Here is a 22,855-nt window from a genome sequence, read left to right as displayed (position 1 = left end):
TTATGTAATCAATTCGTCGCGGCATTGTGAAATCAGACCTCTCACAACTGTCTAGAGTACATTTGGATCGACTACACGCAATTGAGGCCGAGAAAATGTCACAGCCACCCAGAAAAAGAGCGCGACATACCTCTGAAGTCGACAACAGGCCTGCAAGCGCAGCAGCCTGTGAAAGATGTCGATCACGCAAGGTCAAGGTATACAGGCCAACTATTTACACAATCTGCTGTGACTAATCTCTCAATGTCAGTGCGGCGCCGAGTTTCCCATATGCAAAGGCTGCCTCAAAGCCAGTACTCCGTGCATAATTGCCGATCCATCGGCCCTAAGACCTTACACTCGAGAGTGAGTTCTTGTGACTGTCTGGATGTAAAGAGATGCTCACTAGGATCTTGCTTTAGGGAAGTATTTGCACTGGAACAAAAGTTGAAAGACCTTCAAGAGAGGGCAGCAGCGATTGATACTTCAGTTGCAGTTCGAGATGACCCTCTACTCTCTCGTCAAGCAACTGTTGGTCGAATCGCACATCCACCGGACGTTGGTCGGTACGTTGGTCAAGATACGGGCGTCAGGTTTGCCTTGACTATTATTCAGGACATTAGCTGAGACGCTGACAGGCTTTTGCACAGTTTTTTACTCTCAAGGCTTCATTCAGCGTCGGATCGGTTACAGCAGGGTTTATCAGGGCCGTCAGACGATATTCCAACGCCGCTCATTCGTATTGAGTACCATTCACCACATCCGTTCCCAGCTTATGATGTTGCGATACAAGCTATTGATCATTAGTAAGTCCAGGATTTGATCATTTGGCCAACGAGTCACCACAGAAACTTCAAAATAAGACATCATTAGAGTCTGACGGATTTGCAGCTTCAAAGAGTTTCACGTCGCACACCCTCTTCTTAAGCGAGAGGTGCTGCAAAGCTACCTTGAGCAGGCTCCGGACTGGACCACCCAAGAAAGGATCAACTTGACAGCTGAGCAGAGGCACGATATCTTCCAGCTCTACATGGCCATTGCTATTGGCAGCATACGACTCTTTCGAGATAAAACATTTGACCAGCATCCTTTCGGTTTCTTCAGTGCCGCTTTAGAGATGAACCCTCCTGCAGAGTCTCGTTACAATACACTTGGGAATATCGAGAACCTGATATTGATTGCTCGCTTTGGTGTTTATTACAATATTGGTATGTATGAGGTCCACTTCACCAAGCCTACCGCTCTATCGAGTGCTAATACAATCGACAGGTTGCTCACTATGGGAGCTAAGTCGTCTCTGTATGAGGAGTTGCATCGAGCTGGATCTACATAGACGACGCCCCAAATTATGCGGCACTGATACCTCGCTCCTTCAACAGTGTCAAAAGGTCTTCTGGGAGGCTTATCTCCTTGACAGGTTCTCATCAAGAACTTTAGGGCGTCCATTCGCAATAGCGGACAGGCTCATTTCCACTGATATCCCGAACTCGATTCCGTCGCCCCACGAAGAAGACATCTCGGTTTTCCAATGGTTAATAGGAATCGGACGCCTTTCCTCTCAAATCCATTCCGCGATGGAGGAGAGAAGACCAAATTCCGCATCATTCAGTGTTGGACCATCTGCAACTTCAACTCCCGACCTTGGTGAAGTGTTATGTCAGTTACGCGGTTTTCACCACGATCTACGCAGTTGGCATGAGTCAGCGCCATTCTTTGATAACCCGAGCTGCTTATTCGAGACAAGAGAATTCTTCGAGTTGACATACCAGGAAGAACGACTTCGTCTCATCCGCGCAACTATTGAGGTTTTGGGCTCGAAAACCATGCTACCGCCTGATGTACTTCTCGAACCCTGTCTGCAAGCCGCCCGCGCAATCATCTGTTCCTTCGCTGCTTTGCGGGGTTTAAATATGGTTACTTTCTCGAGAGCTTATATGCACCTTATATTCACCGCGGCGTTGGTTATCGTTGTAGTGCTCGAGACGCGTATTCATCGACAGGATGGGCCTAGTCACAAGACAAGGTCGTCTGGAATGGATGTTGAAGAGTGGCTGCGAGATCTTGTTGATGACCGGTGGAATGCTGAAGCGAGAGATATACGGAATGATTTATCAGTAGCTGGCTCATTGCTATCGTGGTTCGCAGACTCTATGCCAGATATGGCTGTGTATAACCAGTTCTTCCAAAGCTTGCGCCACCAGCTGGAGACGGCAGGATCCTCTGGAGAACAGCCTACGCATCTGGTGCTGGAAGGTGCTGCGCCGGGTTATGAAACGCATTCATCTCGCAATACTCCGCTCTCCAATACTTCAAACGCTGAGAACAATACTGCCTTCAACAGAGGGGATCAACTGGATATGGGTGGCACGAACATCCTTGATCTCACAAGCATTCAGATAGGTAATCCACAACTTAGTGCGCTGAGTGAGGGTGGAATGCCAGAAGGGTGGCCACTTGCCTATGTGTTAGGGGTAGAGGGCATCTCAGCGGGCTTATCGGAGTTTGTGTGGGATACCGTGGTTCCATGGGAAGAGTCACCGGCAAGGTCATCAGACTTTTAGCTCAGTTTCACAGGACAGTATGTTCCACTGTAATTGTTTCATTCTGCCTACATAAATATGTATCGAACAGTGCTCCCTTTGCCCTAGCAACCTTGGGACTTCATCGATCTGACTATTCATTTCTTGTTCTCACGCAAGAACTGAAGTATACCATCCGTGGCCCCATTGATCGTAGCAATTTGAGTCTCATCCGTCGCAGCAGCAATATGCGGCGTCCCAACGAAACGCGGACACTTCCAAAGCCGCTCATACTTTGCCAATGTCGGCGGCTCCTCACAATGGCAGTCAAAACCAGCACCCCAAATCTCACCTTGCTCCAACGCATCTTCCAGATCTTCCTCATTGACGATCCCACCACGTGCTGTGTTGATCAATATGGCTGTTTTCTTCATCTGCTTCAACTGCGGCGCTGCAATCATGTTCTTCGTACTGGGGGTGAGAGGGACATGTAGTGTCACCACGTCTGCGACCTCGAGAAGCTCAGGGAGGGTCTTGACGCGTTTGTAGGGTATTGTGTTCCAGGAGCTTTCGTTGTCGTGGAAATATGGATCAAAAGCAATGATCTCTGCTTGCAATCCGCCAACGAACATATGTGCAATAGCTTGACCGATATGGCCCATGCCTACAACTCCAATGATTTTTTTAGACAGCAGCATTCCGGCTACAGTCTCTTTTCGAATAGCTTCGCCCTGAATTCTCTGTCGGATTACCATCTGGGGCACTTCCCGAGCGACAGTCAACGCCAGACAAAGCGCCATCTCTGCAACAGCCGAGGCATTAACGCCAGGAGTGTTACAAACTTTAACATTGTGTCTTTTGCAAGCCTCGACGTCAATCTTATCCAAGCCGACGCCCTGTTTGCCAATGACCCGTAACATGGGAGCGGAGGCGAGGTCATCTTCTGTGATGTAGTAATCCTTGATAAGGATTGCTGTGGCGTGAGAGTGCCAATTCTCTGTGCGAGGATCGCCATAGAGGATGCAATCAAAAGACTTTTGGGCATATTTTACGGCCTCTGGATGAAAGTCACTGAGGATGTAAAGTTCAGGTTTGGTGGCGGAATCAGCCATTGGTGCAGTAGTTGGTGTCGAACCCATTATAAAAGATGGCGTGGATAGAGGTTTCTGCTGATGGCATGAGTGGCTTCATGACAATGTTCCAACTATATAAAGGACCAACACCTCGCAGACCGTCGTTGGGAGGCTTTGTTATCGAGCCAAGTCCTCGGCATTAGACCCATCGGGCGTCTTGCGAGGTTTGAGGTCCGAAGGTAGCAATATCGCAACCCCGCACTATCTTACCCCTCACAGTCACCACTTCACTTGAATCGCATTCGGCTGTACTAGTGCCATGGTTTTTTTTTTTTTTCAACATCGCACCTATTCCATTAGGCTTGACCATTGAGAGTTTGCCGAATAATCTCAGATAAGCTTGGTCATTACATACAGAGAGTTGTTGCTCAATTCGGTTGAGCCTGAGAGATTATACACAAGATGGCAGCTGTGAGCTGCCTTAAATACATTGGTCCAATATCCTGAGCGCTGGCCTTGACTGCTCCAAGCTGATCGCCAACAGCCTCAGTTGGTGATAAGAATGCAGCCGGGCTTGACATTGATATCAGAAGCTTACGAATATCGAGAGCCATGCGACCATAATGATTGAGTCGAGGGAATTGTCTTCCCACTACGTCAACTTTAGCAACGGCAATATTGAACGCGTCATTGACACCATCAACCTCAAAGCTATCCGCCCATGCCTGGCTTTCGGGTGATGGAACAAATGATGGTACGGTATCTCCAGAGTTCTGGAAGGGGAATGAAGACGGTGGCGGGTGCCATGTCATACTTGAGCCATCTGATCCCAAGTGACTCTGAGGAACGTCCCAAGTGGTGTTCTCTGCTGTTGCGTGCCTGACGATGGTTCGAACAGCCATGAAGTATAAACACGTAAATGCCATGGTCAAAGAGCTGTAGCCAGTGATGAGAGAGAGATAAGAACGACCGGTCATGTGAACGCGGTCCAAACTTCGCGCCACAGCTGCGCATATTTGTGAAATCTTCAATCTCTTCATCCGACTCTCCTCAGTATTTATATCGCCTAGAAACATAGTGATTGGCTCAGATGTAGGTTCGGAGTCATGCAAGTCAGGTCCGAAAGAGAATAGAATCAGTAGCTCCCTGACTGCCAGTCGTAACATAAGGGTGTTATATAAGGAGGTCTGGAAGAGATAGATGTTACAGCTGTCTGGCTCATCATGTGGCAGTGAGCTGATTCTCCAGCTAAGGGCCTGCCCGAGGTGATGCTCGAAATCGTCGCAAGGACCTGACGATTGGGGACTGTTTGCAGCCTCACTAACAACCTGAGATAGAAGTCGGGCATATTGGAATAGTTGTTTGTGATATACGTCGCGAGAAACGAGACGGTGGGTCGTGGAAGGGGAAGTTCGGAGATTTGATATGATCTGTCCATGCTGTGCACATTGACTAGATGAATTTGATGCAGGATCCGCTGGCAGAGGAGTAGTGATATGTTTGACATCAATACTCGGTGGTCTCCCCAAAGCGGCACATATCAGGACATCCAGAAAATAACATCCCCAAAACGCCCAGCGTCTCTGCTGAACATCCAGTAACGACATGGAAGCAGACTTTGGGTCCTCCCGATGATATCCCAAGGCGATGCACTTATTCATCGCGAAGCTGGACAGATGCCAGGCCGATCCAGCGGCGGAGCAGTGCACGGCAAGAATGACCAGAAGTTGTAGACACTGGATTATATCGATGCCATCTTCTTGATTAAACACCCTATCGAGTAGTTCCATGCACTTTCCCAGAAGGTGCACTGACACCCAGGATCCTTGTGATATGGGGTAGGCATCGCTGACAAGTGGCACGATAGTTATGACAGCGTATGCCATAAAAACATGCGCCGGGTCTGTAGCGACAACCCTTCTGAAATGGTCCTCTTCAACATGCGATATGGCATCAATGCCTAGTAGCACCTTGTCCACAGGGAGGCGAGGAAAACGAAAGTCGACCACTGCGAGATATATCTCGAGGGCTTTGTTCGCGTCGGCGGGGGGTATACGTAAGCGATGCTTACTACCCTGAGGATGATGTAGATATGCCGATATGCCCTCCCATAGTGAATCGGGGCGAGCGGTAGACTCAGGATCACCGCCGTAGGTCTTTGTGATGCCTACAATTAAACGCTGGGTGGAGAGGTGTTTGAGGAACTCGCCCCGACGGGAAGACGGCTCGGTCATGGCGCTTAGTGAAAGGAATCTCATATCCATGCTTGTCGATTGCGGTAACGCTGCACTACCCCGGTGCTCAGATAGCTCCGCGGCAGCATCTGACGAAGCCCTTTCAGGGTCAACCGCTGCAGAAGCATTGTCATTACTAGTCTCCCCTCGGTCATGACCCCGAAGCTTCTCTTCCAAGATGTCAATCTGCTCCAGCAATCGCGTGACAGGTCCTTTCCGCGCAGCGACTCTGTTATTACCGGATATAATAGTCCCCTCGGACGCTGAGCCAATGCATTCTGCTTGAGCTTCTTGGCATGGTTGACAAACAGGGACTGTGCGATCGCATCGTTGTTTGCGGCGTGAACATCGCTCGCAGGCGAATAGTCGCTGTTCGGACATTGAAGCGGATGGAGAGCGAGTGCAACTTTACCGTTCATTCGTTGTATAATCATAACGTATTGAGGGTTGATCATCTCGGTGCGGGTCCGCGAGATGCGGAGAAGATCTCGCGGACTCCGCCCGAAGCTAACGCTGCCCATCATCGGACATCCCGCGACGCTAACCACAGCCAATTCTTAATCTTATTTACACTCGGCTTATCTTCGAAGCGTCAGTGGCCAAGTCGACTTAGGATCGATTCAATTGTAATGGAAAGTAGCCGAGTTAAATTTCTACCAAAGAAATCGTTGTAATTTACCTCTCCATTTTGATCTCTAACGCCCTTTACTTCGAGAACTGACTACATAAACCAAACCGAGTAATTCATTTTTACGAGAAAGATAAAACTCGGATCCAAGATAGAATGGAAGCAAAGAACGGAAAACACATCACGGTCGACGAGATCAAAGCCTTAGCTCAAAAGCGCTTACCAGCATATATCTGGCGCTATTACGCTGATGGAGCTGATGATCAATTGACGACTTTGCAGAATGGCGAGGTATACAAAACGTGAGTATTACTACCCTAGAGCTGACCAGATGCGGCGGGTGACAGTCGTTCGCGTCGCGTGGGGTGCATGATCCTCTGCCACCATGAGCGTGTTGGGGCTGAAGCTTCTTCCTACCCCTCAACCTTATCACAGCTCCCACGCGAAAAGAATCACATACTAATATGTTTGCCTCAACAGTCTTGTCATTCGTCCACGCATTCTTCGAAATGTGTCTACAATTGATACCTCAACACAGATATTCGGGAAACACTATGACGTGCCGATAGCCATCGCACCAAGCGCATACCAACGATTAGCTGGATACAACGGCGAGATAGACGTCGCCCGAGCCGCTTTTGCCCGTGGCACGAATGTCTGTCTTTCTTCCAACGCCACAACATCCCTCGAAGACGTTGCCCAAGCCCTACCTCAACGCGATGTGAAGTATCCTAAACCATGGTTTCAGCTATATTTTGTGCGTTCCCGACTCATAACGAAAGAGCTTATCAAGCGAGCAGAACGAGCGGGCTTTGAAGCTCTCGTTCTGACAGTGGATACGACAACCATGGGGAATCGCCTGCATGAACGCACCAATCCGTTGAAGTTGCCTGCTGATTTGAGCATGGCTAACATGACTACCATCAAAGGCGGTGGCACATCGAAGGGTCGATTGATCCTGAACGCGGAGACTGCGGAAGAGGCTGCTAAGATTGAAAGGGAGCATTCGGATCTTCTAATCGACTCAGCCTTGACTTGGACAGAGACAATTCCCTGGCTACGATCCCAAACATCCATCAAGATCATTCTCAAGGGAGTTCTCACAGCTGAAGATGCTCTCCTAGCGGTTGATGCAGGCGTTGACGCCATCATTGTATCAAACCACGGAGGTCGTCAACTCGACAGCGTTCCAGCAACACTTGAGGCTTTACCTGAAGTTTCTGGCGCTGTAAAGGGCCGCATTCCGGTTTTATTTGATGGTGGGATCACCAAGGGTACAGACGTCTTTAAAGCCCTAGCTTTAGGGGCAGATCTTTGTCTGTTGGGAAGGTCAGCGCTATGGGGTTTAGCTGTGAATGGGCAACAGGGGGTAGAAACGGTGTTGAACATCCTGGAGAGAGAGCTGTGGCGTACAATGGTGCTGAGTGGCGCTGCGGCAATTGCAGATATCTCTAGATCAATGGTGGGGGTGCGGAAATCTGCTACAGCCTTCGGGATTGCAAAGCTGTAAAGGTAGTGTAAGGACTTTACGTTGTGCTTCATTTGTCGATTCCTAATCGCGTGATTGTTGGTTCCAAAGTCGCAAACCAGACTTTGCGTTATTGTTTTGATACGAAAATAGCTACTCAAAAAAGGCGTGAAGGTTGACAGTAACGATGCAGCTGGGAGACGGATCCAGGTACTAGTTTCAATAGTCTATAACTCTTTTCATCTCATTGGGCTGTGAAGCTGTAGGGTAAAGGGGCAGCTCAAGCCTCAACGGCCTTTGAGCTAACAATTTAGAAATTACAGTCTGTGCAGAAGTGGATTCAAACAGGTTATCTCAAAGCCCTATTGGCCTGCCCATAAACACAAACGCCATGACGTAAATTTCGACCAGTTACCTGGTTTCAGGTTTATTACAGCTCTTCAAGAGGACTGCCCTACCATCGGCTGTTAGCCGAACAAACCGCGATGACCGTTGCTAGCTTCTGCCTTTGATGAGCAGCTAACTAGATTCAACATCCTTGAACCTTGCAGGGAAACAAAACATGGTCCGATGCCAAGAGGAATACGGGGTATTCGGAGTACGGCGTGGATTTTAGTTCAGCCAAATCACAGTCGCAATTTAAACAACAGCTGAAGTTCTCAGCCTGGCGCAATGTGATTATATTAGCCTCGTAAAGACGAGTCAGTATTCGACCATCGCGAAAGAAATTGCCATATTAAGTAAACGCCTCTTTAACATGGTATTAGATTAGAGTCCTTGTATATAACAGCGGACGATCCTAATTCTGCTTGCAGATCACACGCTCATTCATTCCTTCTTTTTCCCCAGTCATTCTTTACTGTTCATCACGTTCTCTTCCAAATATGAAGTCGATCATTACCTTTGCGGGCTTGGCCTTTGCCAGCTTCGCCGCCGCCGGCCCTTGCAGGCCTCGCACAACAACAACTGCTGCTGCCGCGGTCTCCTCCTCCACCGAGATCGCCTCCTCCACGGCGACTGAGACTGCTGCTTCTACCAGCACGGACTATTCCGTCCCTGTTGTTTCTGAGAGCTCCACTCTCGCTACAGTGATTGTCTCGGAGACTAGCGCTACCGAGACAAGTGCTGCTGAGACAAGCACTGTTGGCACCACTACTGCCGAGACAAGTGCTGCCGGTACTACCACCGCTGAGACTACCACTGCTGAAGGCACCACTACCGCTGAGGGCACCACCACCGCTGAGACTACCACTGCTGAGGGCACCACCACCGCCGAGGGCACCACCACCGCTGAGACTACCACTGCTGAGGGCACCACCACTGCTGACACCACCACTGCTGAGACTACCACTGCTGAGGGCACCACCACCGCTGAGACTACCACTGCTGAGGCTACCACCACTGATGCCGAAACCACATCCGGTACCGCAACAGAGACCACTACCTCTGCTGAGCCTACTGCAGACCAATCTTGCGATAACGCCGGCCTGGAGTATGCCATCTACGAGCACACATTCTACAACTCTGATCCTCCTCATTTCTCCTCCTTCGACCCTACTTTCTTCCATACCGCCACCCCTACCTTCCAGGGCGAAACCACTCGCATCGGTATTCCTCCCGGCACAGCATCCGACACGTCCTTCGCCATCTACGCTGACAGCCCCGTTCAGAGGTTCCAGTACAAGGCCGTCAACCACCAAGCATTCCTCTACGCCCCCGATACCGGTGACTACAAGGTCACTATTCCCAACTCCGATGAGATCACCCTCATCTGGTTCGGCACCAAGGCCATTTCAGGCTGGACTCGCCAAAACGCGGATCTCGAGCAGGACTACCCTGGTGGCACTTCCAAGTCTTTCACCATTCACCTCACCGCTGGCACTTACACTCCCTTCCGACTCCTGTGGGCTAATGCTCAGGGCGATCTCAACTTCATCGCTGAGGTCCAGGCTCCTGATGGAACGGTCATTGTCAATGGTGATGGTAGCGATAACAGGTACTTTGTTCGCTTCGCGTGTGATGAGAGCACACCTTCTTTCCCTGCTTTCGGCGGGAGTGGTTAAACTGCTGCTCATTTCTAGCGGTACATATGGCAAAGTATATAGCGCTTCTTACATGAAGTCCGAAATATCTTCAAGTATATAGCTATTTTAATACATAACACTCAACGATATTACCATTCTTAACTTGAAAAATACGTATCTGTTACTCAGCCACACATCTCTTGGCTAGTTCTCAATTTCAACTTTGGGACTGCATCACATATAGCATTTTATAATTCTGACACTACTACAATTCATAATAAAAGCTATAATTTTGAGACACCGACATCCGTGTTATGGCGTATCGGGGCTCTCTCTTTAAAAGACATACTTGAACTCCAAGCTCTGATCTCCCTCTTTTCCATTGCCATCCTTACCCTCTGCGATCAACCTGTCCTTCTGTTGCATGCGGTACTTGAGAAGAGCATAAATGAGTCCGACGCAAACAAGTGCCAATACCTCTCCTCCAAGAGAGATTGCATTTCCCATGACGTAACGAGGAGCATCCTGGATGGGATAGATCTGCGACGCAGCCATTCCGGATGCGTTTGCGAGTGAGATCAGCATGGAGATTGCGACAGAGCGCTTGTAGTCTGGCTGCATGTTGTTTGATACCCATCTAAACATCGTTAGTTCATTGCCCGCCATGTGGTTGGGTGTTGACATACGTTACCAAAACAGTGTTGAAGGAGTAGACGCCACCGCCAACGAGGAACATGGCAAAGAAACCCGCGGCCTTGTGACCGGTACCGACGACTATGGCATATCCGACTATGACTAATAGTGGAGAGTGGATGAGGCAGATAGCTCGGCGGTTGAGGCGGTCTGAGACGTAGGTGGTGGCAGCAGTAAAGATGGATGCCAGAACGTAGACAGGTATGCTGAGATAGTTGGCTTGGAGGGATGTGTAGCTACGTCACTGGATTAGTGGAGTCCTGAAAAAGAGATAGAGATACTTACTCGAGGCCCTTGAGAAGAGTAGGGAGGAATGTGCCGAAACCGAAAAGTGCGATGGAAGCACAGAACAGTGAGACGGAAGCAAGCCAGACGAGGGGATCGGTGAGGGCCATGACGACTTGCTTCCACGAGAAACCTTCTGTTTCTTTGAAAGGATGGTTGCGCTCTTTGATAAGCACCATGGTCGACTTCTCTTCTTCAGAGAGAAACCAGGCCGTTTGGGGAGACGTCGGGAGACTCAGCCAGCAAACAGCTCCGATGACGAGTGAGATGGCACCCTCGATGATGAAAAGCCATCGCCAAGCTGACAAACCATGTCGCGCACCCATCGACTGAATGCCATATGCGATAAGTCCACCAAGTGCTCCCGAAAGTGCAATAGAGACATAAAGAACGGCGACACGTTTTCCTTGCGACGCAGGTGGATAGATCTGAGAAACGACAAAGGTGAGGGAAGGGAAGAGACCAGCCTCGAAGAAACCGAGGAGAACTCGACAGGCGACGACTTGGCCATAGCTATTGACAAAGCCGGTTCCCAAAGTAATGATACTCCAGCTGATGATGGCGATAGCAAGGACGCGACCTGGTCCGAATTTCTTGACGGCGAGAACCCATGGTGTTTCAAAGACGACGTATGAGATGTAGAAATACATTGACACGTCGTTGAATTGGGTTCCATGCATGCCTGTATCTTCTTCGAAGCCGAATACACGTGCGTTTCCTAGAGTATCATGATTAGCTTTCTGAGCTGGAGCCCAAGGGTTGCAAGGTACTTGCCGATATTTGTTCGGTCAAGGTAAGCAAATAGAACGAGCAGTGCCATCTGCGGCATGACGAACTTGTCAAACTTTGACAACACCTTTTTCTCGACTTCAGTCATGTCGTTCATCTCGCCAGAGTTCTGATCGAGCTCTTGTTCGAGCGGCATCTTGAGCTCTGACTGCTTCTCGGCAGCTTCCATCCTGGCCAGTGTTGACAATGTTGAATGTGTATTGACAAGAGTTGCGAGAATACGAGGTGTAAAATGTGGATTACAGGTACAGACCTACTCTTTTAAGGTCCCAGCTGCATGCATGCATATCCGAGTTATCACTAGGTGATCTGCTGCACGAGTTAAGCGATGGTCAGTTATCCACCCCCGCATTTGATAGTCTGATAGTCAAGTTGTAATAAACCGTCGGCGGAGGTATAAGACTCCACAAGTGGAGATGATTAAGGTAAATCCTTCCCTTTTGAAAGAGTATACATGATAGAGATGAGATAAGACAGATATGAGATGATAAGAGATTGTTGAAGCCTCTCCAGATTGAAAACTGAAGCTGCAATGCTGAACCGTGCGTTGATTATCTCCGGTGTGATTCGAAAAAGTCTATCTACAGCGCAATCAACCAGGAGACGTTATTAAGCTGAATAACAAAGTTATTCTCCCATTACCGCCTCTGGAAAGTCAATTGAAACTAAGGTTACCCCGCGTTTTCGACATCCTTGCAGCCATGCAAAAAGGTTATGTCATATTTCTTCGGCAAGATTGGAGTCACTTCCGAGCTCCAATAAGCTTCCCAACGGAGGATAGTCTCCGCCGACGGCCGACGGCGGACAAGGACCCCACTCTCATCACTCGGCCGTGATCCTCAATCTGGAGAGGGAATTGTGACCGTCGGGGACGATAAAGGATAACAACTGAGGGGGAGCTATACATAATTAGACAAGACTTGCAATTTATCAAGGAGCTGTTATCGATAGATTGAACGTTGAGAGGAGTAGGTACATTTGGATACAGACGTTTGCGATCTTGACAACAGCCAACTTGGACGCCAAACAAACGTCAAAATTAGCAGGCATCACCATGGGTTCTCTCAATTTACCACCATTCAAAATCAACGAAGTCGATCTCGCAAAATCACTTCACGAGAGCTGTCAATTCGGCGCTGCGCACCGCTATGGAAAGTAAGTCAATGCCGCGAAATGACCATTTTTCGCAAAAATTAAACTGGTTACCCTAGGGCTTCTACAGAAACCGGCATGGCTCGGCTCAGCCTCGACGACTCCGACAAGCAAGTACGAGATTGGTTCATCACCTACGCCAAGTCGCTGGGCTTAAAGACTTCAATTGATCAAATGGGGAATTTGTTTGCGATTCGGCCGGGCAAGAACAATGATCTACCTCCAGTCATGATGGGCTCGCATTTGGACACGCAACCTACTGGCGGACGATATGATGGCATTCTTGGTGTTATTTCGGGTCTTGAGGTTTTGAGAAAGTTGAATGATCATGGCTATGAGACTGCGGGGCCAATTGGAGTGGTGAACTGGACCAAGTCGGTGGACTGAACCCTTCTCTGCAGATGATATACTGACTATTTCTTAGTGAAGAGGGCGCCCGCTTTCCCAAGATGGCAGTCTCATCAGGCGTATGGGCCGATGTCATCCCCCTCGAAACCGCCTGGGACCTTCGGGAAGTTCTGGCATCCAATCCCAAATCGATGAAGGAGGAGCTCGACAGGATAGGCTACTGCGGCGACCAGCCCGCCTCGTACCGATCAAATCCTTTCGCGGCCCATTTTGAGCTTCACATCGAGCAAGGACCGATTCTGGAGGACGAGGGTCTCAAGATTGGTGTTGTACACGGTAACAAAATCCCTTCAACTGGAGATTTACGGTGACTGACAAGGAAATAGGCGTCCAAGCGTTCAAATGGTTCAACATCACCGTCAAGGGCCGAGACAGCCACGCAGGCACAACACCATTATACGCTCGAAAAGACCCTGTTCTATGCGCCAGCAAAATGCTCGTCGCCACCAATACAGTCGCCAAAAAATACGACGGTCTCGCAACAACCGGTATTTTCACAACCGACCCTGGAACCGTCAACACAATGGCGCATACCGTCAAATTCACCCTCGACCTTCGTCACGTCAAGGATGAAGTCCTAGCCGAGATGGTAAAGGAATGCGAAGCAGAATTCCAACGCGTCTCTCATGACGATAGCGAAAAGGGCTGTGAAGTCGACTGGGAGCTTCTTGTAGACAGCCCCGCTGTCAAGTTCAGCCAAGAGTGTATTTCGGTCGTGGAGCAGAGTGCTGCGGATGTTTGCTCGACGTTGCCGCAGAATGCGGAGGGTAAGCTTTGGAGACCTATGATCAGTGGAGCGGGGCATGATAGCTGCTACACGAATCGGGTTTGTCCTACGAGTATGATCTTTACGCCGACGAGATCGGGAATTAGCCATAACCCAACGGAGTATTGCTCGCCTGAAGATTGGTAAGTATTTTCTGTACGGAAAGAGTTGGGGATGCTATGCTAACATGATGTAGTGCACTTGGCGCGAGTGTTCTTCTCGGAGCGGTTTTGCGATATGACAAGCTTCGTGCGACGAGAGTTGAATAATTCAAATAGCTGTTATTATAATTTCGATGTCTGTGGTGTAATACATCAGGTGTATAGAGAAATAGCAAATTTTTGTTTGATTGGACTCAAGAACAAGTCATGATAAGAATATTGAGCCGGTAATGAGAGTGAGACGTTATTGTTTTTTTTTCCCCGGCATGAATTAATCAAACAATGATCAGATGTAATAACCGTAGGCTCCAGGGATAATAAATATTGACCAGACATATGGCGCTCACGGATACCATGATTGGCTCCATGATAAGGTCGTTGGATCTCAGCGATACAGATTAAGGAGCCCCCTCATTTAGGAAACCTCCTGGCTATATGAACATACAGAATGAATATTGTTAATATCACTTCTACGCTCCATTCGAATACTACCTAGATTCATATTCTATATCGTACAATCGCGACCATTTGTATTCCATGACAGACATGATGTTCGCCGACACTAACTGCCGGTCTTCCAATCACGTGCCCCGGATATCGGGCGCAAACTCGGACCCCGCTATTGGTAATTCACTTCATCAATCGAATACCGCGAGTCTGACCTTATCAGCATCTCATTTCGCGCAATGAATCATGACGAGCATAACATTCCGCAACCGCACCGCCAAGTCGCGGGCATAAGGCGCTACCGCTCCAAGTCGCAAAGACCATGTGATCTGTGTAGGGCCCGAAAAGTGCTCTGCAACATCCCTGATCCGACGCGTCCATGCCAGCTTTGTGACCGCACAGGACGCGTTTGCACGTTTGTGGGGAATCCGAATAAGAAGCCGAGGGATAGTCGGACGAGGCGGCTGGATTCTGATGGTGGAGGGACGCCGATTGTTGTGCCGCGGCCGGAACAGGCGCTTGCGCAGGATGCGGGTGTGTATGAGACGCTGCGCATGCCGGATGGTGAGAAGACATCGGGCCTGAAAGATACTTTGCTGACATATTTTAGAAATCCAATCTTCCGGTATTGAGCCAGGACTCGACTTAACCCCTCTGGATGGCACAGTATCCCAATCCATCTTCTCCCCAGGCGGTGGGATCAACTGGGACATATCATTCGATCAACACGGCATAGACGGCGGCGACCAGCCGTTTGACTTCTTCGCCAACGGCGAACTTCCCAATCTTGAGCCCCTCGATGACCCAACGCCCTCAGACGATTACGGAGAAATTCCCATCACCACCCCCGGCAAAACAACAGAACGTCCCGCCAGCCCAACAGCCCTATTCGAGCGCCTTTCATTCGACCAACGGCCAGACCACTCAACGTCACTAATTGGCTTTTCTAACGAGTCGGATCCGTTTTCTCTTAATCATTTTCCGTACTCGAGTAGTGATGAAGTCGACTTCTATCGCGTTGCGTATCGACGGCAGCAGCATCCCCAAGATCAAACGTTCCCAGCGAATCCTCCTATCCATTTTTTGCAGAGTCAAACGGGGACTGCTATTGAGAGTCAGAAGATTGTGGATAAGTGTATGTCGTCGCTGGGTGATAGGGAAGATCTGGAGAAATTGGTGGATCGAGAGACAGGCGTGGCTTTAGTGAAACTGTATGCCTCTTACGCCCCTCTGTACTTGATCAACATACTTACTTAGCCATGTACAGGTACTTCAGGTTTGTTTTCGAAGACTTACCAATCCTTTCTCGCTCTCTCGTCTTTGAGGACTTGAACAAATTTGTCGCAGAGGCATCGACCGGCTTACTCGCGGGTATATACGCCCTCGCACTGCCCTTCACCCCCTGGGACGAAAAGCTCTGTCTCGACAGCGCATATTTCAAGCCCGACGTCAATGATCTGTGGCAAGTCTCCTACACATGCCTCCAAAAGGAACTTCATTTCCCCCGTCTCTCCACCATCCAGATATTCCTCCTCCTTCTCAATCACACCCCTTTTGATGTCGTCGTTGTGGAGAACCCGTTTGTATGGTCCTTAGCAGCTTCCATGCTGGCCATGGCTCAGTCACTTGGCTTGAATGTCAATTCGACTGGATGGAAGTTGCCAACGTGGGAGGTTCGCCTTCGGAGACGGTTATGGTGGGCTGTTTATGTCGAATATACTTGGCGTGCAGTAACTCATGGTCGATCTTCCATGATATCTGACGATGATTGGGATGTCTCACCACTTACGTCTGCCGACTTCACTCTTGATCCTACAGCCATCATACCGGAGAGCATTCGAGATCAGTCACTCGAATATTTCATTCGTTTGTGCTCATTGACAGAGATCACTAGCGGAATCTGTCGACAATTCTTGTAAGACCTCTTTGTTGCCCTATTTCTGGCCATCCATTGCTCTGGACTGACAACAATAGCTCCCTACGTGCTGCATCACGGCCTCAAATTCTTGACTCTCTTCTTGAACAAGCTCGTGGGCCACGTCAGCAGCTACTCAAATGGCTAGAAGATCTTCCTGAATCGCTAGCACTCAGGCCAGAGCCAAGTGACAGTGATGCAGATGACTCCGTCAAGAGTCACAGATCCCTCTACGTAGCATATTACACCACGCATATCCTCGTTTTACGTGCGCTCTTACGTCCCATCATTGACAGCAACACACAGCTCAATCATGTACAATCTTCCGTGGAAACCGTCCTCCAAGCATGTCGTGGTCTAATCCAAACAGTCATCAAGTTTATCCGCGGCTTAGATGCAAGACATCAATCAGCATTCTGGCCTGCTTATACACGGAACTGTCTAGCATATCCCGGACTATTCTGCTACATGCTCTGTCTCCAGAAGCGGCAGCCTGATATGACGGCGTATGACCAGAACCTTCTCGCAACATGGAGAAAGACTCTCCGCACTCGAATGCAGTCGTGGCCCTTTCTCCGATTTGCTATTGTCAAGGTTGACGCTATTTACTGGAAGAAACTATACCAAGACAAGAATTGAGGTTTTGATTGGAACACGTGGAGCATTGATGTTGCAAGCGGAATGCTATTTACTGTAATGAATAATCTCTGAACTTATAATATGGAAGATTCTATATCTAGTGGTCATGGACTGAACGCCGAAATGCAAAAAAATATTGATATATTCTGTGTCTATTCTTGTTATACTCTGTACCTAATTTTGATTACTCTGTGCTTAATTTAACATACTTTGTGTTTGTCGTGAGTCATATGGCTGGGACAAATGAGATGCCGCGTTGCGCATGTACTTACCCACTTAATTGAAAGCTCTGATGTTAGAAGTAGGAAAACAAACTGTAATTGACCAGTCCGGAAGTATGCTCACAGCGAATTGCGACTCTTGGGCAAAACTGATGCCTTTTGTATAAGCCATTCAGCCTGCAATCAGCCACAACGATATGAATTGGCTGGAAGCATGGACCCTTCTCGCAAGGCTGAATTTTAACTTAGACATGGACAAATCAGATCCCTTTGCCACAACTATTCGATGGTGACTGGAAGCATGACCAATCGAGTTGCCACGTTCCAGGCAATGGAACGACATATCGAACGCCTACGTAACGATTAATTGGAATTGACATGAACTCTGCAAATAATGCCATGTGACTCGTTTTCCACTAGAGCTTCATGAATCCATGATACATCTTAAGTTTAAACTCAATTGACTTGGACCATTGACAAGACAGATCTGCGATATATGTCTTGCAGTAATCCCCGGTGACGGAACTTACGATATACTTTTGAACGATCTGGACCTTTCCAGAATAACAACATGATTCGTCAATGCATCATTAGACTGTCATCATGTATCAGAATGAGCTTATCGATAAGTCACACCATTTTAGGCAAACTCCTGTTATTTCTCCTGAAGAATATCACGCCAAATAAAAAGCACGGATGGTGCCTACCCCTCTCTCAATGTCAAAGCTCGATGAGGATGCCGCTCCTTTGGCTGACTGAGTTCTCACCTCGAAGTGTATGCAAAGGCATGATGGGTCTGCCGATATGTATAAATACAACTTGTACACCCATCATGGCACAATGTACACCTAACCCTTCTTCTACTGAAATCTGTAAACACTTACCATGGCTACAATCCGTAAGTCCACCCTGTCCCCCAAGTCCGACCATGCGACTAACCTCCCCTTATTAGGTAACGTTAAACAACCGCATGTCGTCCAGGTCAAGGAGAATCCACAGGATCTCTTCTTCCTGAATGTCACACTCGACATCTTCTACCGCCTGGCTCGTCTCGATGTCGTGAACCACCGCAGTAGCTATCCCCAACTCCATCTCGCTGCCTTCTACGGATGGGTCGATATCATTGTCAAACTGCTCAGCTTGGGCAGCAACCCTGATGTCCAAGACTGGAAGGGGACAACCGCATTGCATGTTGCCTGCGCGTCTGTGGAGGTAGCCTCGACGGAAGTTGTTCAGGTTCTGATGAATAAGGGTGCTGATCCGAACCTCAAGGTCGAAGCTACAGGCTTTGCTCCTATACATCACCTCATCGGGGCATGCTGCAATGCGGCTGAGCCTTGGGACTGCAATGGAAAGATGGAGACACTTCTGGACGGAGGAGCTGACATCAATATACGGGATAAACATGGCCGGACCCCTATCCATATCGCGTCTTGTATCACCTGGGACAATAGCGCCTTTGATCTTCTTCACCAAAGAGGTGCAAGACTTGACCTTCTCGACGATATGGAGAGATCTATCTTGCATTACGCGGCGATATACGGAGACCTGGATCACATCGAATACCTACGCGAGCATCGCCCTACAGGACTGGACCCAGAGGGTAAAGACGTCAACAACCAAACGCCAATGGATTTGATGGTATGGAGGGCAAACACTGAACAAGAAAAACTCTGGGAAAATGTGAAAAAGCCAACTGCAGAAGAAGTGAAAACCTTTCGTTCTTTGATCGAAGAGATTAGAATCCATCACTTTCAGAAAGGGCATGGCACAATCTATCAGGACCATCGCGGTTGTTGGCACCAAGTGAAGCATCCGAAGAATACAAACCAGTTGAACCCGGGAAAACGTCTCGGTCATCGCCTTATCAGGTCGAAGTCCACCCTTCTCCCGCCGCCTTCTATTGAACGGGAAAGGCCTGTTGGAGAGTGGTGTGCATATTATGCTTGATATAATGGGACACTGGAGAACCACTATAGCCTCTAGGTAATCATGAGCATTACTTCAGAAAATACTACCCAGCCAGAAACACTAAACGTTTAAAGACCCCACGAACAAGAGATCAAATGTGACATTGTGAGTTATCCGTCAATCATGGGATACAGACTTGGGATAGCTAACAGTATGTGGAGTAGGTCAATTAAGATTGAACCATCTAATCTTTGAACTTTGAAGAGATACTGCAAAGAAGTACACGCCTATCCCGAAAGAAAGCCTGCCTATTGAGGCTGAATGAATGGTGATATGGGCAATTGACTACTTTCACACCGTATCATTAGTCTGCTTAAATAGGCCAAAGGATTATGACAAACTGTAAGCTTGACCAATTTATTTGCTGAAAACGCTGTTGTTAGTTAACAGGAAGTACATTTCTTAATTGAGCTTGGACGCGGCAGATTGAGCAAAGCGAATCTAGAGGTAACTATTAAACCATATCTACGGCTAGATTGATTGATCTAACGTATTTCCCCACCACCCCGTACACCCCTAGTCCCCGCACACCTGTGATAACCTCACATCGGGATCTGTAGATGACTACAATCAATTATATAACAACAAGTATTTATTCAATTAAGCTAGGATTTTAGATACTGATTAAAGAACGCTCTCTCTACCGTTGGTGTTTTTGGCGGCTTTTTTTTCTGTAGTTTCCGTCTGTTTTCATTGATCTGATGTAAGACATTCCTTTCGGCTTGATCTCGTGCTGTAATGATCTGTTCAATCTCAGGAAAAGCTTGGTTAGGGTTAAATTGAACGGGGACCCGACCTGTAGGAGCTTTTGCTGCTGCTGACGCTTTAAGAACGGCTTTTTCCTCTTCCAGGCGCTGTATTTGACTGTTCTTGTTGTCGATGGACTTCATCGCCTTCTTCAGGATACATTTGAAGTCGCGAATTGACGGATTTCCGTCTTTTTGAGCCTCTTGGAGCTGTTTTTTAATATTATGACTTCCTTGAGGCGTTCCCCACACGGTCTCGGAAGTGACTTGCACCTTCCTTGGTGTTGTAGGCCCTTGAAATGACTTGCGTTTCTTCTCTTTGGGCTTCAAAGACTTCAACGCCTTCTGTATATTTATTGGGAAGAGACCAGTGGCTGAAAAGCCACTTATTATGTTCCTTCGAGTCAGGGCTTTCTGGGAAGCCTCTTTATAAGCTTTTAGGAATAGTTGTTGCTGATGTGGTGAGGTCGCTTCGTATGAAGCCCAAAATCGGGTCAATTGGCGATAGTACCGTTTTAACGGTCCAAATACCGCAACATCGAGCGGCTGTGTAATATGTGAAGAATGTGAGGGTAACCAAGAGAGCCAAATCTTGTTTAACCAAGCCTTTTTCATCAATTCTGCTGTTATATGTGACTTGTGCTGGTCCAGGACTAAAAGTCTCCATTGGGACGGGTCTGACGGCGTAGTCTCAGGTATAAATACCTCCATAAACCATTTGAGGAAGATGTCGGCGTTGGACCAACCCGTAGGACTTGCAGTGTATTTCCAATCAGGGAAAACGCTCGGAAACCACTGTCCTTGGAGGTTTTCTCCCTTAAAAACGACTGTCGGGGTGAGACGACGACCGTCTGCTGATATAGACTCCAATATCGAGCTCCAAGTAGAATTGTCTGACTTTATACGCTCTGAACTAGGAGTCATGACGGTCCCGGCCACAGTCCCGCCGTTGGTTTCCCCCAGTTGGACCCCAGTCTCGTCTACGTTATACGAATTAGACCGTAAGATCTTCTTGGACTCAACAACATAGCTGAGACCGTCATAGTACTCCGTGAGCGTCTCCTCCGTGACACAACGCTTCCTTGAAGCATCTATGACTCTCGATGGCTTCATTTCTATTGTCTCATGGCGTGATATGAATCTGTCGACCCAGTTCTTGCCGATATACGAGACGCCCCCGTTGACGGCAGACAACGCTTGTGCAAAGTCGTGTATTTCCTGCCTCGTCAGAGGCTGAAAAGCTTGCTCTCTTTCGATAATATAGTTAACAAGGTCATCCTCCTGCACGACCGTTAGCGACAGGTCTTTCTGATGTGCCGTTCTGATGTCTTGGCCGCCGGCGCATCGATCTTTCAAAGTCGACAGTTTAATTGAATGTTTTCGCGCCGAAGCTCGCAAACCTATCAACTTTTGGTCCTCTACTGCCAATTGCATTCTATTTTCATAATCTGACACTTGCGAATTCATTTCTGTTAACAGAAAAAAAAATGGATTTAATTTGAATTTTACAGAAGAGAGTGAAGTGGCTTGTTGTGATGACGCGTCGATGGTGTTGAGGTGTGCGGGGTCTAGGGGTGTACGGGGTGGTGGGGAAATACGTTAGTATATTAGAGCCTATAATTCGAGAACCATTATATATGAGGGGGATTTATGGTTTAATACATGATCAATCATGAATCAGTTCCGGCCACGTAGTACATATTTCCTCTCAGCTGAAAGTTGGAGGCTAGGATCACGCGTTGACTTACAACTTAGCGTACTTTGCCAACTTAGACTGTGCTGTTGAGGAAACCCAATTGGCTTGGTGTAGCAGCCTCCCCCCCTCTTCCACCAACACACCAGAACGCCATGATGCTAAAGTGTGTGGGGGTAAGCATACGTTTCCAGGCATTGGTCTCGGCTGCAAATAGTACATCTCACTCACTGCGGTTCACGAGAGTATAAATGCCGCCCTGTCCAATGTCTTCATATCGTTGAAAGCCTGACAATTTGGAATAACATACAAGCTTCGCAATCCTGGAGATATTATCAATTGCCGATGACTTATTCAACTTAACCAACTCAAAATGCCGCAATATACTTTGACAGTCAAGGTAAGCAGAGACTCGGCGCGAAACACTTTCGAAAGGGGTTTCAAAGTTTGTTTCGATTGTGGAATTGAAGTTGGCGGTTAAACCCATTAGAATAACATTGCTTCGACACTGCGTAAGTATAGCGCAGGAGTGCAGAATCCTGACGTCGACTACTAACGTCAAGCCCAGATAGATACAAGCACTGTTACTTGGAGCGATGAGTACGACATTGCTGCCAGCCAGGACGGCTTTAACAACGGCAGTAAGTACCCCTCCATGTATTTACCAATGCTGCTGACTGCTGAGTGGGGAACATGGCCTCAACTGATGTGAGTAACATGAAGTTCGGGCAGAGCTACACTGTATCTAGAGACTGGGCTGAGAATCTCAACGACGATTCTCAAGCTCAGAGAGGAATCCGCTTCGTGGACAGGGAGGTCAATGGCTGGAAGATCTCCATCTACGTTAGCGCCGACGGACTACAACGCAGGGTACGGAGGAGATAACGCCTGTGAATAAGGTTTCAGTCTAGATCAGGAGGGGCGGGCAAAGTGGCAGTTTGGTCTCTAGGTTCAACGGTATGTTGATATACAGGGTAGAAATAGTGTGACACTCGTGTGATAGTGATTGGTTGGAGCATGAGTGCTGTGATATGTAGTGCAACG

At 48.3% G+C, this 22,855-nt stretch overlaps 10 protein-coding genes across 10 annotated transcripts; 7 read left to right on the top strand and 3 right to left on the bottom strand.

Moving 5' to 3' along the window:
• Positions 1-95: 95 nt before the first annotated feature.
• Positions 96-2,540, top strand: FOIG_15602 (uncharacterized protein; the record flags this gene model as incomplete). The annotated part of the gene is made up of 6 exons (XM_031216984.1): positions 96-197; positions 251-345; positions 402-545; positions 618-785; positions 871-1,187; positions 1,249-2,540. The coding sequence occupies 6 exons, from the start codon at positions 96-98 to the stop codon at positions 2,538-2,540; spliced, it is 2,118 nt and encodes a 705-aa protein (XP_031053288.1).
• Positions 2,506-3,793, bottom strand: FOIG_15601 (uncharacterized protein). The gene has a single exon (XM_031216983.1). It carries the CDS (start codon positions 3,635-3,637, stop codon positions 2,657-2,659), a length of 981 nt encoding a protein of 326 aa, XP_031053287.1. The 5' UTR covers positions 3,638-3,793; the 3' UTR covers positions 2,506-2,656.
• A 206-nt stretch (positions 3,794-3,999) lies between these two features.
• Positions 4,000-6,186, bottom strand: FOIG_15600 (uncharacterized protein; the record flags this gene model as incomplete). Its single annotated transcript, XM_031216982.1, has 1 exon — positions 4,000-6,186. One exon carries the CDS (start codon positions 6,184-6,186, stop codon positions 4,000-4,002), a length of 2,187 nt encoding a protein of 728 aa, XP_031053286.1.
• A 652-nt stretch (positions 6,187-6,838) lies between these two features.
• On the top strand, positions 6,839-7,970 carry FOIG_15599 (uncharacterized protein). The gene has a single exon (XM_031216981.1). The coding sequence runs from the start codon at positions 7,281-7,283 to the stop codon at positions 7,941-7,943; it is 663 nt and encodes a 220-aa protein (XP_031053285.1). The 5' UTR covers positions 6,839-7,280; the 3' UTR covers positions 7,944-7,970.
• A 583-nt stretch (positions 7,971-8,553) lies between these two features.
• On the top strand, positions 8,554-10,151 carry FOIG_15598 (uncharacterized protein). The gene has a single exon (XM_031216980.1). The coding sequence runs from the start codon at positions 8,786-8,788 to the stop codon at positions 9,962-9,964; it is 1,179 nt and encodes a 392-aa protein (XP_031053284.1). The 5' UTR covers positions 8,554-8,785; the 3' UTR covers positions 9,965-10,151.
• Positions 10,152-10,162: 11 nt separating this feature from the next.
• Positions 10,163-11,965, bottom strand: FOIG_15597 (uncharacterized protein). Its single transcript, XM_031216979.1, has 4 exons — positions 11,678-11,965; positions 10,904-11,621; positions 10,612-10,854; positions 10,163-10,562 (listed from the first exon to the last, which is right to left on the bottom strand). The coding sequence occupies exons 1-4, from the start codon at positions 11,859-11,861 to the stop codon at positions 10,262-10,264; spliced, it is 1,446 nt and encodes a 481-aa protein (XP_031053283.1). The 5' UTR covers positions 11,862-11,965; the 3' UTR covers positions 10,163-10,261.
• Positions 11,966-12,746: 781 nt separating this feature from the next.
• FOIG_15596 (uncharacterized protein) lies at positions 12,747-14,403 on the top strand (the record flags this gene model as incomplete). Its single annotated transcript, XM_031216978.1, has 5 exons — positions 12,747-12,847; positions 12,904-13,218; positions 13,269-13,528; positions 13,579-14,161; positions 14,215-14,403. The coding sequence occupies 5 exons, from the start codon at positions 12,747-12,749 to the stop codon at positions 14,285-14,287; spliced, it is 1,332 nt and encodes a 443-aa protein (XP_031053282.1). The 3' UTR covers positions 14,288-14,403.
• Positions 14,404-14,852: 449 nt separating this feature from the next.
• Positions 14,853-17,404, top strand: FOIG_15595 (uncharacterized protein). Its single transcript, XM_031216977.1, has 4 exons — positions 14,853-15,190; positions 15,237-15,837; positions 15,894-16,541; positions 16,601-17,404. Exons 1-4 carry the CDS (start codon positions 14,866-14,868, stop codon positions 17,178-17,180), a joined length of 2,154 nt encoding a protein of 717 aa, XP_031053281.1. The 5' UTR covers positions 14,853-14,865; the 3' UTR covers positions 17,181-17,404.
• Positions 17,405-18,286: 882 nt separating this feature from the next.
• On the top strand, positions 18,287-19,112 carry FOIG_15594 (uncharacterized protein; the record flags this gene model as incomplete). The annotated part of the gene is made up of 3 exons (XM_031216976.1): positions 18,287-18,299; positions 18,354-19,042; positions 19,104-19,112. The coding sequence occupies 3 exons, from the start codon at positions 18,287-18,289 to the stop codon at positions 19,110-19,112; spliced, it is 711 nt and encodes a 236-aa protein (XP_031053280.1).
• A 3,072-nt stretch (positions 19,113-22,184) lies between these two features.
• On the top strand, positions 22,185-22,696 carry FOIG_15593 (uncharacterized protein; the record flags this gene model as incomplete). Its single annotated transcript, XM_031216975.1, has 3 exons — positions 22,185-22,211; positions 22,380-22,519; positions 22,561-22,696. The coding sequence occupies 3 exons, from the start codon at positions 22,185-22,187 to the stop codon at positions 22,694-22,696; spliced, it is 303 nt and encodes a 100-aa protein (XP_031053279.1).
• Between the last annotated feature and the right edge of the window lie 159 nt (positions 22,697-22,855).

The sequence above is a fragment of the Fusarium odoratissimum genome (genome assembly GCF_000260195.1).
Source record: "Fusarium odoratissimum NRRL 54006 unplaced genomic scaffold supercont1.55, whole genome shotgun sequence".
Taxonomy (NCBI): Eukaryota; Fungi; Ascomycota; class Sordariomycetes; order Hypocreales; family Nectriaceae; genus Fusarium; species Fusarium odoratissimum.
Note: the sequence above shows the minus strand (reverse complement) of the source record. Positions and strands in the feature narration are given on the sequence as shown.

Excerpts from the sequence above, each read along its gene's own strand:
- FOIG_15597 (XM_031216979.1), bottom strand. The coding sequence starts at position 11,861 with ATGGAAGCTGCCGAGAAGCAGTCAGAGCTCAAGATGCCGCTCGAACAA. Across the intron at positions 11,622-11,677 it reads CCTTGACCGAACAAATATCG|GAAACGCACGTGTATTCGGC; the intron begins GCAAGTACCTTG and ends ATGATACTCTAG. Across the intron at positions 10,563-10,611 it reads TTCAACACTGTTTTGGTAAC|ATGGGTATCAAACAACATGC; the intron begins GTATGTCAACAC and ends AACGATGTTTAG.
- FOIG_15595 (XM_031216977.1), top strand. The coding sequence starts at position 14,866 with ATGAATCATGACGAGCATAACATTCCGCAACCGCACCGCCAAGTCGCG. Across the intron at positions 15,191-15,236 it reads GACGCTGCGCATGCCGGATG|AAATCCAATCTTCCGGTATT; the intron begins GTGAGAAGACAT and ends GACATATTTTAG. Across the intron at positions 15,838-15,893 it reads GGCGTGGCTTTAGTGAAACT|GTACTTCAGGTTTGTTTTCG; the intron begins GTATGCCTCTTA and ends AGCCATGTACAG.
- FOIG_15598 (XM_031216980.1), top strand. The coding sequence starts at position 8,786 with ATGAAGTCGATCATTACCTTTGCGGGCTTGGCCTTTGCCAGCTTCGCC.
- FOIG_15601 (XM_031216983.1), bottom strand. The coding sequence starts at position 3,637 with ATGGGTTCGACACCAACTACTGCACCAATGGCTGATTCCGCCACCAAA.
- FOIG_15599 (XM_031216981.1), top strand. The coding sequence starts at position 7,281 with ATGGGGAATCGCCTGCATGAACGCACCAATCCGTTGAAGTTGCCTGCT.